We start from the raw sequence: 12,989 nt of genomic DNA, 5'->3' as shown, positions 1-12,989 counted from the left end.
TGTAAAAGCCACAAAAACCAGTCTGATTTATAAGAGAATTGCATATGGCAAAAAAAAAGTATGTTCAAAGAGCTCCCTCACACCAGTTCAGCCATTTACAATCTCAAATTTTCATATTAAATTGTGTTAAGAGTAGCATTAGTCCCACTGCTTCAGACTGCACAGCACTCTCTCAATACTAACATCAAAGTAGATATAGGAAGAGATGAAAGAAAAAAACTTTATGAAGAAGGTAAGGTAAAAAGGTAAGGATTAAACAGCATTAAGAACAGAAGGCTACAGAATAATGCCAAACAGATTTTACAAGAAAGCAGTCCTCCAAGCTGACATCAGTTGTCTATTTATACTACAGAAATAAATCATAAATTCAAGCCATAATTCAAATATTGCATTACACAGACTCAAAGATTTTCCCGTGTAACAACAGCACTGTAGTAAAAAAAATTTATACACTATTTCAGTTCAAACACCTTACAGAAATTAGTTTGAGCTTGCAAATATTAGAATTTTAAACCACAACACAATCCAGAATTTGTTATTTATTCCTTCTGAATACACAATATCATAAAATGTTCAATAAATCTAAACAAAAAATCCTTTTTAGTCTTAGTAACTTTGACATCTATCTCTGTTATTCCCTAGTGTAATGCTTGCTTTCTTTCATGCCTTGCAGTCTTGTACAAAAGTGCTGCAAGTTATCACCAAAACCAGCTGATAATTTAACTCTTTCTACACCCTATAAATACAATATTTCAGTCAATTAAATCTAATCTTCTTAGCATATGAAATGATTAACAGTTACGTAACCCGTGATGTCTAATTTTAGCTTCTATGTTTCTATTTTCAGTGCAGATCTGTGAGAATGCCTAAAGCTGAGAAACATTTTGTATCTATTCTTTTAGGAAGAAAGCACTGAAAATAAGAGTCAACAAATATTCTGTTCTTCAGCAAGCTGAGAACTAAGCATACTGAGAACAGCACTTGCAACAGCTCAAATTTTGATTACAGCAGCAAAGATGTAATTAAACAAAGAAGTCATCAGTTTTATTCAGGTGGATCACATCATGCTACATGCAACTAAAATTCACACTGCTAGGTAGAACTGAGAAGAGTAAGTCTCTTTTAGAAACAAACTATTTGGCTGTAAAATCAGAGTAGATGCTGAGTAACAGTTGAAAAGCTGGAAAGCCACTTTGTCACAAACCCAGGCAAAAGGAAGGAGCAGACTTTCTACTGAAGCAATCAAAAATGAAAATGTTTCAATTCTGTATACTTTTCAATCACATATTACCTTGTATCCCAGGACAACATATTAAAGTTGCTTTTACCCTTTCAAAACAGCCTTTTCACCCAAACTATTTACCCTACTATCCTCTAAAAAAGAAAATCCGAAACACATGCCCTTTTACTGCCATGTATAAGAATCATTCACAGTGGCATGAAACTTATTTCAGACTGAGACTTCCAAGAAAAATGAAAGATGTTTGCTATAAAATTCCAATACTCCAAGACTTTCTACTGGTCTTCATTTACTTAATTTTGTCTGGAATACTACATAACATTACAATGTGAAACCAAAAAAAGTGAAACCAAAATCTATTTAATTGCCTTTTCTGTGGGTACTGATTTCATTTAAGTTGATTTATGGCTTATTTATTTGTTATTTTCTCAACAAAAAAATTAATCCCAGAAACCTGGGAAGAATTTATAGTTGTACTGAACAGGTTTACATATTTACAAGAAATACCAGACGTTTCTGAAAACTATCAATTGGATCATCACAGCAGAGTCTGAAAAAAGAAAACCTAAATAGGTCACAGTAACACAGAAGAGATAAAATAACATTCTCAAAAATCTCACCAGTCATGTTAACTGGGTTTTCTTAGCTTTTACCCATGATATTTCATTAGTTTTCAGGTTAAATGATTTCCAGCAATAAAGCGACAGAACACTGACTGCCTTATTGCAACAGCTGTCAAAAATAAGCAACAAGGAGTTAAAGCATAAATAGTTTCTGGACTAGAAGTGCATTTGGTTATTGTGGATTGTCCATAAAGACAGCTCCCAAGAGCTCCAGTAAATACCCACAGCAAGAGACCTCCTACTGTCCAGTACTATCAAATCTGAGCAGAACAGCAAAATTCTTCAAAGAACAACGTCAGATTCATTAAACATAACCATGGCTAGGCTCTTACAGTCTCCAAAGAAGAAAGAAGGTGGAAAAAAAAGAGAGGAGGGAGGAAGAGAGCTCCAAAGCCACCTATCATTTAAGAAGCAACCAGAACAAAATCTGAGGTTTATTACTTTTACAGGTAATACTATTTAACCTTTGGCAAGTGTGCTATTTCTTCATTCACTGATTACCAAATAAAATTACAGCAACCTGCAGTTTACAGGAAGACACTGAGAAATGTAATCAATTTCATTTCATTTATAATGGCTCCTTTCACTTTGCTTCCTTCTAGGATTTCACATGCACCCACATCAAAAGACACATGAACACTTCATAAAAAGTTCCTTATAAAAAAAAATCTCTTTGACACAAGGCCAGCTTCTTTGCCAAGATCTGGTAGCTAATATCCATTTTTAGGGTGAATTGTGCACTCTTTCAACACCACTGCAATCTCAGTTCTAAGGATATTGCTCTCCTCGTGAGCAACCCTAAAATTCTTATTTCCTTCAATTTTCTCTGGTCCTTAAAATAGCGAGAACCCTGCCTGCCTAAATTTCATGGTTCCAGTCCCAGAATTTAAAAAGAAGTTACCTCACCCAGGCTTTTTTTTTTTTCCTAGTCACAACCTCTGTGGCTCCATGGGTCTCCAGCTGCATGGAGCCAAAGGCCTCACAAACTGCATGAGCTCACAATGACTTTTTGCCTCATTCTTAAAACAAAGCTTTCCAGTTGAGAAGCTCCAAAGGCAGTATAGTCAATTCTCATAGCCAGCATTCAAACAGGTCAGAAAATAGTATGCTGCTAATTCATTTTCCTGCCCTTTATAGTGCAGCTTTCTCCCACCAACGAGCACGACAGAGACAGCTACTTCCAGCTCGACAAAGTGCCAAGAAACTGCCCCTAATCCACTAGCAGGAAAAGAAGAAATTACAGAAACAAGGTATGACCAGTTAGTCATCAGACCAACTGCAAAGCTCAGAACAGAACTTTGAGCCCTTAGCCCCACGCTCACATTATTCATTGAGCTGTACTAGCTCCAAATACCAGCACACAAAACTGATTATTTACAGGGGTAATTTCTTATTAATAGCAAAAACCTTTTATGCATCTACATATCAGGATGTATGTGTATACACATGCACATAGACACATTTATTCTTAGCAACAGACCTGCCCTGCTCCTAATCTGCTACCAAAATGAAACATCAGTAAACAAAGAAAGCCCAAAGGCTATTACATAAACCAACCGAGTTGAGTAGAAACAATCTGACAATTCAGTTCCCTTTCTGAATGCTTTTCTCACTGGATACAAGTGGAAGAGACAAGCAAAAGTCATTTAACACATGGCAGATGAAACCCTAAGGTAGCAATATAACATTACCAGAAAAAGAATCAACCTACTGAATAATAATCTCCTCAAAGACTTATAGAATTATTATCAAAACAGAGGATGATGATCTTTTTTTCCCCCTGGTAGAAAGTGGATGAACCCTTATCTTAGCTGAAATGAGCAGAACAGGAAAGCATAAACTCTGCTTATTTCCTCCATTCAAACTTACTTTCTATGTGATACCCTCTACCATGGTAAAATTATTAACTTGGTGCAGACACTTTACACATGTTCTATCTTCCCCTGCCAAATCCTGCACCAAACCCTTCCACTGATTCTCATAGATACTGAGTCAGGCTCAAATTATACCTCAAATAACTACTGTAAGTACATTGCAAAGTCAACAATTCCTGAAGAGTCATTCCTCCTGCCGGCCAAGTGGGCTTCAGGTACTGCTCCCATTTCCAATCGTCCTCCATGCAATTTGCAGTACCAAGCTTTCTTGATCTTTTTTTCCACGTGTTGGTACTAAACTGTCTCAACTTCAATTGTACAAGATCAAATCTTACAAAATCTAGAAAAGGCAGCGTCAAAACAATTAGAACAGTTAAGATTATCTCTCTAAAACATAAAAACCTTCCTAGATTTGAGATGAATATAAATCTGCTACTTACTGGTTTCGGCATTTTTGTTGTTTTCTGTAGTCTCCTGTCCACTTAAATCTTCCAAAAACTCTTTGCCCCCTTCTGCCAAAAATAAAATTAAAAGGGTTGTTTTTAAATGAATGAATAATCACAGTAAATAGTACAAATTCCTATACAAGTGCTCTACATGTACAAAATACACTTCTCAGTAGGTGACACCTAGAAAGAGCAACCAATTTAGCCAGAGTCAGAATCTACACGTCTCTAAGCAGTAACATCCTTCCTAGGTTCTGTAGAACATTTACGCAGTAATGTTACCATAAAGAGACAACAGTTTCCCCAAGTGCTACAAATTCTTTTAAAGGTTGTTATCATACGTCATTGACTATTAAAAACCTCTAACATTATTTACAAGAAACATCATAAAGACAAAAAATCTGCTCTAGTAATTTTAAAGCATCAAAACTTTTATTTCCTGCCTATAAAATACTTTGCTTCTCTCAGCAAAAGAACAACCATAATTTTTTCCAAATGAAAATAAATGCAAATACACCAACAGTAAAAAAAGGAAGTAATTCTGCTGTGCTTAAAATAACACTGATTTTTTCTTTTTAAGCAGAAGGCTATAAGTTATATCTATGTGGTGATGAAAGTATTCACTATTATTTTCCGTTCCAAAAAAAGTTTTTATGCCTTGAAAAAATATGTTTGCAAAGTTATTGGGAGATATCATCCTACCTCCTTTTCAACTCGTAAAGTTGAGCAAGCAGCTAGTCACCTTCCTGCACACATTTACAGTAATGACCTCCACAAATCAGACTGTTGCTGGTTTGCAAGGAGCATCACAGACTGCATTGTCTTCAAAAATAATATTAACTGGAATTACTCTTATACTAAGAAAAATGACTGTGACATGCTAGTCAGAATAATCTGAGATTTCAGTACTGTAACTCCACAGCTATAACAGATGAATAAAATCTTTAGAAGTGCTTAAAAGAAAGCAAGAGAAAAACAGAATACTTGAGAGCGATCCAGTTATCAAAACCAAGCTTTTGTGTAACTGATCTTTCATTCATAAGGAAAAATGAAAGAAATAAAGTATTTTTACAAAAAAATTAAAGAAGAAAATTTTCCCTGTTTCTTGGCAATAAAAATACAGTTAATATTAGAAACATTTGCACAGCAATTTAAGGTGCATTAGCCCTTTATTTTTTATTTCTTCTTCTAATCTGTAGAGATATGTTTGAAAATGGACTAAAAAAAACAGATAAAGGATGAAAACAGAATTTAAGAAGCATAATTGTTGTTGGCTGGTAAAGAAAACAAACGTTAAGACTAAAGATTACAAAACAGATCTAATGGCATAATTCAGATATGGAACAAAACTGGTGTTTAATGAAAAATCAGCCTGGAAACATAAAACCACTATCTAAAGTTGCATTAACTCCGCTATAACCAATCCAGCCCAACTCTAAAGGTATAATAATACTCTGTTTGCCTAGCATAAAGACAATTACATTCCAGTAGATTTTTTTAATTACAGAAGATACTCTAGAGAACTGGACAGTATCAGCCATGTCCCAAATGCAGGCTCGCTGCCTGATGCGCAGTGCCAATTCACACACTGAGCCAAGGCATTTCCATTGCTTGATTCTGATCTGCTCAGAGCAGGGAGCTGGGCACGAACCCACCAAAGGCTGGCACCCCATCATCCAAACTTCATGCCTTTCGTACATTTTAGCAAGCAAAGAAGTCACATTTTATTGGCTACAGGTCACATGGCTCTCTTCTTGATCAACATTTTACCTTCTACTGGTTCAATGATTCTCTCACTTCTGCCAATCACTCCACATGCTCAGCCATTCCTTCTGGAGTCATGGGCTTAGGGAGCCAGCAGGCCCTGAGTTGTGGCCACAGTCACCCCTGCCAGAATTACTTTTTCTCCACTTGGAGGTGATTCAGCACAGTTGCTGAGTTGGCTTTGTTTGTTTTTTTCCTTATCTTGGAAGTTCTGCCAAACGTCCTTGTGGCTCGTGAATTCTACATTCCCTGTGCCCACTGTCAATGGAACATCCTTCTTCCAAACTTTGCTAACTTTCCCCTGGGTCTGAGATGGCTGAAGAGTGTCAGGCCCCAAACTTTAACAAGGCAATTCTACTGACAAGTCATTTATCTTTCTAACACCTGGACATCAGCAGTAAGACTACTGTTCTAAGATACTGTTAAGTATATCCTTGAACATTATGAACAGACTTCTCCTCTATTCCCCCCCTCTGCTTTTAAACACAAAAGCTTCCTGGGGAGGAAGAAAAAATTGGCTTTTGATAAACTCTGTCTTTTGATAAAAATTCAACAGCATGTTTCCCTTTCAGAGAAGAGACTGCCTCCTGTTCTCCCTTCTTTCCCTAATGTACACCTTGGAAAAATTCAAGAGAATAACAGAAACCAAAACAAGCTTGGCTCCAATATCTGCTAACAGTTAGGAGGATTCCAAGCCGTAGTAATCCCTGTGCTCACCTCTGACAGCAGAGGCTCAATGCTTGAAAAACTGAAGGCAGATTGAAGCCCTAGAGTCACACTCAGTTAATTAAGGATGCAAAAGCTAAATTAGATTCTCATCCACCATTTTGTGAGCGTGCCAACTCGACAGTACCAAAAGGAACAGAAAGTAGCACAGCTACCTTCCTGTGCCTTTAGTTACAGAGCACTGAAAAGAAGGGCTATGGTAAGATGACTGATAAGGGAGTCCAGTCTCCAGGAGAGCAACGACAGCACATGGCACAGGACCAAGATCTGTGTTATCAAATGATTCCTTTCTGAGGTCTTTCTATGAGACAACGTGTCTAGCAATTTCTACAATGACTGTCAAGCCCTCATACATTGTATCACCACAAATTCATTCATAAACATGTCCCAGATTTTTGCTTTGGGATTTACTCAAACATTTTGCTATAATACTACCAACAAACCAAAAATTATTTATTTGAAAACTTACTTTAAAACCTTAAGGTAACTTTTAAAATCAGAAATGTGAGTACAAAGTTTTACAGGTTAATCCTGTCATCAAACCACAACTGGGAGACATGTTTTCGCATGCAAGAGAACAAACTTATCAGCAAAAAGCAAGAATCCTCTTAAGTAAAACTCAATAGAAATGAAGTCTCACTGTTAGTCCCACAGACCTCATGGGCCTGAGAAATTATTATTACAGTATAAGAGCAACAGAAAAAAATTAAAAACTCTGCAAAACAAACAGCATCCCATGTATTTTTGAAGTGGCTGCTTGCAGTATCTTTTATAAATGTAAAAAAAAAATCTATAATTTCTTTTTTAAAAATTTAGCCAAGTATAAATTTATAGCCAACTGTGCTGAACTTATTTCCATTGTTTTCATTTTATATATAATACAAAAAACCAACCTGTGTCAGTCTTACAATATATAATACAAAAAACAGCCTGTGTCAGCCTGAATATGCTTTCATATTCAAAACACTGTGCAATTTTGAAAAAGTACAGTCACACAAATGCATTGTAACTATTATATTTATGTACAAATCAAGAAGTTCACAGATCTTAAAAATGCAAACATTGACATCAAATAAGCACTGAATAAAAACTGAAAATCACCCTATCTTTCCCAAGCATTGGCACCAGCTAACATTAAAAACAAAACAAACATGAGGGAAACACTGGGCCAAAAGAAACCAAAAATTGCAGCCAGGCAAAATATTGTGTATCTCCACTGTTATTACTGGAGTGGCAGTTCACTTTTGCTACTAATGCCAGTTCAGATAAATTTATATTTAGCAGATGCCAAATTCTTAACTTTGAAGCAACTAATTACTTACACTTACTTTAATCTTAACACTCATGGGAAATGGCATTGCAAATAGTGGGGGGGAAAAAAGCCCTAGCAAAAAAGACCCCAGCCAGCTGGGATTGGGAATGATATTCCTTTTGATTCCTGCATTCTGAAAGCAGCTTGTGACCTACAAGGCATAAAGGCTCACCATTTCAGCATTTAAAATCCTATAGGTCCCTCTTCCAAGTCAGGATTAAGCGGGCTGTGACTTTGCAGACTTCCTACTGCTATAACACTCAGGACCTTCAGAAGTATATGCAGTAATCTGGACTCTGGACCAAAACAACAAAAGTATCTGCAGGCTCCACAGCACAAACAGATAAAGTCATCCAGAATGTCAAGAACTCTCTTGAAATGAAAAGCTGTGATTTCAATTAGTTTCACCACAAGGCAGTTGAGATTTTTAAATCAGTATTATCCAAGTTTTGAGTTATGCCACAGAAAGCAACAAATAAAGCAATTGTTGAAAGATGACAATGAAAGCTTTCTTCAAAAAATGATGGTGCATAAAATGCCTGATGCCAAAATTCTGTCAAATAATTTATGCAGCAGCTGTTTTCAAAAGAAACATTCATAGACACAGCCCTGGCTCTGAGGTCAGGTGAGGATGGGACAGCAGGCAGAAAGCTCGAGCAGGATGCTTGGCTGGTAGGGAAGCAACACTCAAAAGCAGGATCCCTGTCTGATAGCTTAGGGCCCTCTCTCTGAAGCAGCCCCTCCAGCAGCATCCCTCCTAAGCTTGAGCAAGAGGTTTGCCATCTGTTTCCCTAAATACAGATAGATGTCAGGGACCACAGAGCTTTACTCACAGCAATATGATTCACTCATTTATTAACAGAAGCTTATTTAAAATTAATATACTTTTTCTTTTCAAAGTCTTATCCCATTCCATTTTTTGTGGTACCTAAAAGTGTTAGATCTTTGCGGGGGAAGCAATAGGCAAGTCACAGACCATTGGACCTGACTAACTGGTCTCAGATTCCTACAAAAATTCCTCAGATTCTCCTCTCCAAAGCAGTCTGTGAATGTCTGCAGGGCAATCATCTTTCACACTAACAGCTCCCTAATGACACACTTGCTGCAATCCAATAAAGAAGTTCATTTGCCACAGACTTTACTTCTGCATACATCTTTTTCAGACGGACAGAGCGACCGCCTACACAGTTGTCTGCAATATAAGCAAACCAGGGCGGGAACTAAAACAAGACATTTATCTCACCCCAAAAAAAAAAAAAAAAAAAAAAAAACAACAAAAAAAAAAAAAAAACAAAAAAAAAAAAAAAAACAAACCAAAAAAAAAACCAGAAAAAACAAAAACAAAACAAAAAACCAAGCAAACAAAAAAAAAAAACTCAACCAAAAATCCAATCCTGAATTGTACACCTAATATGCAAAAATTGAGATTTGATCAGTGCCAGACACCACATGCAGAGTTTTACACACTTTTTTTTATATACTGTATCTTTCCCTTCTTAAATCCACTATTTCCCCCAACCCTCCCCTCCCTGAAACACCCAAAATAGTCTTGCTGTGTCTGAAAAATAACTGCAATAGAACTAGTACAACTTATGCATTCAATGTATCTATAGGAAAATACATTTTGAAGAGTTAGCTGTTCTTCTAAACTGGACTTCCTGTCAACTTGAAAAGTAAAATGAAAACCTGGCAGTTGCCAACACAGTATTCAATTAAAAGCAACTTCATACCAGTCAAAGAATATCTCTGCACTACTTGCAGTTTTGCCAGTTCATAAACTGGTATGTTTTAGACATGATACACGATTTACATAACTTAATATTTATTAAGTGTAGTAACCTTAACTTCAAGTACCCCAATGCACTATAGGAAATAATTCAAAGATTCTGAAGAGTTCTACAATGATAGAAAGGCCAATCTTACCATTGCATGCACCATCAAAAATGGAAATCACGAATAGAAACTGACAGAAGTACTGTAGCTTCCAAGAGCAATAATTCTCTCTCTAAACATACAGTTAGCAAAGAAATAGGACATGTACCCAGAATTTTGGGTATATCTCATCTCAAAGTCAAGTACTGTATTTTCTGAATAATGTTGTTAAGTCTCTCACAAGCAGTTCCATAAAATAAAGGAAACCTATGAACTGGCCACTCACCATTCCCCATATGAACTAGCTAGAGTTCTTAAACTGCAATGTACTCATGTAAAGGTTAACTGCCTTTTTGGGTCAATGTCATATTTCTTTTTACTACATAACTTGAAGGTTTCACTTCACAGAGTGATTAATAAATATCTAAAGCAGAAAGGAAAAAACATTTTTTATATTCAAAGTACAGCTAAGTATTAGCCTATTGGTACAGTTAGCCAACAAATGCAGTTCTTTGGTGTTGGAAGGAAGGAGTTCACCTAGGCTCCTTCAGCTCTGGAGTAAACTTGCTGAGCATGCAGGATACACTGGCTGCTGCTTTAATGGATCAGTATCTTTCCACAATCAGTTCTTTCTCCAGAAGTTTGTATATAAGCTTTGTTTACATTTACAAACTTGAAAATCCTCCCTCTCCTCTACTCCCACAGACTTCTAATGCAACATAAAGCGATAGGACAGCTTTGATGTATTTAACACATCCAACAGAAAGACGTCATGCCTACAACAACTTTCCTCTTCACCTCTGGCAACAGAGGCAGCCCTTCTCAAAAAGTGGAGCGAGGCTGCTGAAGAAGAAAGGCCGTTCACCTATCCTGGCAAAGGCTACAGGAACTCTGCCAGGAACTGCCTTCTCACGTCATAACATCTACATGTCTTACCCTCCTGGTTTTGCAGCTCGTAGGTGGATCTAAATCCTCACTCTCTTTACAGCTTTACCCAATTTTCTGTGAAACGAGCTTTTTCTGGCAGTACTATTACCATAGCCCTGCAATGGCAGAAACAGTCGGAGCAGAACTCTTTTTGTCATCTCTACACACACTTTCACCCCTTCTCTTTGAGTCAGCATTCAACAAAAACTCTCTGGACAGCTCCAGACATGTCACACCAAGTCATTTTTTCATGCATTTTCTAAAGATGTTTCGCTTTTTCCAGTTTCCCAAGCTAGTAGAACAACTGTGTCACTTGAGTACAAAGCTTGGAAATACGCCACTGCCTTGCAATTGCAATTGCCATTTGCTGGGAGGCTGCTTATCTGGGAACACTGCACTGACTCGCAGTTTATTTTTCTCACAGTCCCTCATGCTAAATCAATAGATCAGTTAGAGGTAAGTCTTACAATCCAACAAACAGTTGCTATTTGTGCCATCTTTAAGGATTAGAAAACAACTTCACGGCAGTAGCCATCACGTTACTGTACGCCAACTCCGCATGTTCCCCGGGAGCACACGTTGCCCAGCAGCGCTGTGCCAACGCACCCGGAGCTGACAGCAACAACCGCATCTCCACAATCTCCCCCATGTGCCAGGCGCTGCGCAGGCACACGCGGCCCCAAACCCGCTCCCGTGGCACAGGCACGGCGACAGGCACCGCCGGGGGAAACAAACCGGAGCGACTGCAGCGAGACACCTGAAGCCTGGCACGAACCGGCCACGGAGGCTGAACTCCTTGAAACTCAGAAAATGCCACTCCCGTAACTCAGTTTGAAAAACTGAATCTTTTTTAAAAGCCTGTACTAGAAAGAGGAACACGAAATACTTGTCTAGGGTGTTAGACAGACTGGAAAAGACAGCTTAACAGCACCTTACAACCAAAGTGATTAGTTGTGCTGGCATGGAGTCCAAAGAGATTTTTTTTTTTCGCGTTCAGATTAAGAAACTGACAAAAGACAAGTGAATCCCACAAAGTTGAAACTAAAACCCCTTATCTGCGCTAAACTTTAAGCGACAAGGTTAATTACAAATGCCCACGACTTGTACAAAACATTAATCCATTCAAAAAAACAATGCACAAAGGCTCATTCAGGGCCGCTGCGCCCATTACGTCGGTCAGTACTTAAGGACTCTTAAAAACGCGCATTTGTCGAAAACAATAGACAGCAACAGATGCTCCACAGCACTTGTTTATGAAGTAATTCCTTATTATTCTCCCACACCGCCGCACTCAGCTGGCCCGACCCGACTGCCACATGTCTACTACGGTGTAACCTGCCGAGCCGCGCCGCTCGGGGACATGAATAATGCAGCGGAGGCTGCGCGGGCACGCCGGGGGCGCGCTCCCGGGGCCCCCCGACACAGCGGGGCGAGCCGGGGCTCGGCGAGCCGGGTCCCGCTGCCGGCCGGAGGCGGTGTCCCGCACACGAGCGGCGCGGTGCCGCGCTCCCGCCGCCGCAACAAGTCGCCCGGTGCCCCCCGCCCACCGAGGGCTGCGGGCGGGCTCACGCCTCTCGTTGCCGCCCCCGCGCTGCCCTCCCGGGGCCCCGCCGGCGGCCGCCCGCACACCCCCAGCGCCCCCGCCTCACCTGGGACTCCGCTCCCTCCGCGGCGCCGAGCGGAGGGGGGCGCCGAGCCCCCGGGGCAGGGTGCTCGTGGCGCGGCGCTCTCCGCTCCTGGCGGGGCGGTGTGTCCCCCCCGCCGCCCCCTCGCAGCGGGGCAGGAGGCGCTGCCGGGCCGCCCCGCGCTGCTCGCCGGGGATACGGCGCGGAGCGCGGCGGGCTCTGTGACAGCTCCGCAATATGGCGGCCGCCGCCGCCGTTCGGATTTTCCCCCCTATCAGATGTGGCTCCGGCGCAAGCACTGCGCACGCGCGGCGCGGGCGGGTGGGCATGCGCGGCGCGCGGCGCGAAGCCGGTGCCCGGAGGGGCGCGGGGGCGGCGGCCGCGAGGGGCTCCTGTGAGGGACGGGGACGGCTCGGGGATGGCTTGGGGAGCGCGGCTCCTGGCGGCGGGGGACGGAGCTCCCGTGAGGGGACGGCGGGGCGAGCGCTTTGCTTCCGAGACCGCAGTCCTCTCCGTACGGGTTACGCGCCCCTCCGCGCGCTCCGGCGGAGCCGGTGCTCGGGGACCCCGCGCAGCCCAG

At 40.7% G+C, this 12,989-nt stretch overlaps 1 protein-coding gene across 1 annotated transcript in view; it reads right to left on the bottom strand.

The window, feature by feature from the left end:
• RDX (radixin) overlaps positions 1 to 12,564 on the bottom strand; it is a 44,727-nt gene extending 32,163 nt beyond the window's left edge. The window contains exons 1-2 of the mRNA XM_058018256.1: positions 12,434 to 12,564; positions 4,178 to 4,249 (exon numbers count right to left, since the gene is read on the bottom strand). Of these exons, the coding sequence (XP_057874239.1) occupies positions 4,178 to 4,189 (12 nt within the window). The 5' untranslated portion in view covers positions 4,190 to 4,249; positions 12,434 to 12,564. The remainder of the gene's footprint in view (positions 1 to 4,177; positions 4,250 to 12,433) is intronic.
• Positions 12,565 to 12,989: the final 425 nt, after the last annotated feature.

Source organism: Melospiza georgiana, chromosome 2 (genome assembly GCF_028018845.1).
Source record: "Melospiza georgiana isolate bMelGeo1 chromosome 2, bMelGeo1.pri, whole genome shotgun sequence".
In the NCBI taxonomy this organism is placed as follows: domain Eukaryota; kingdom Metazoa; phylum Chordata; class Aves; order Passeriformes; family Passerellidae; genus Melospiza; species Melospiza georgiana.
The sequence above is the reverse complement of the archived record's forward strand: the minus strand, read 5'-3'. Positions and strand labels throughout refer to the sequence as shown.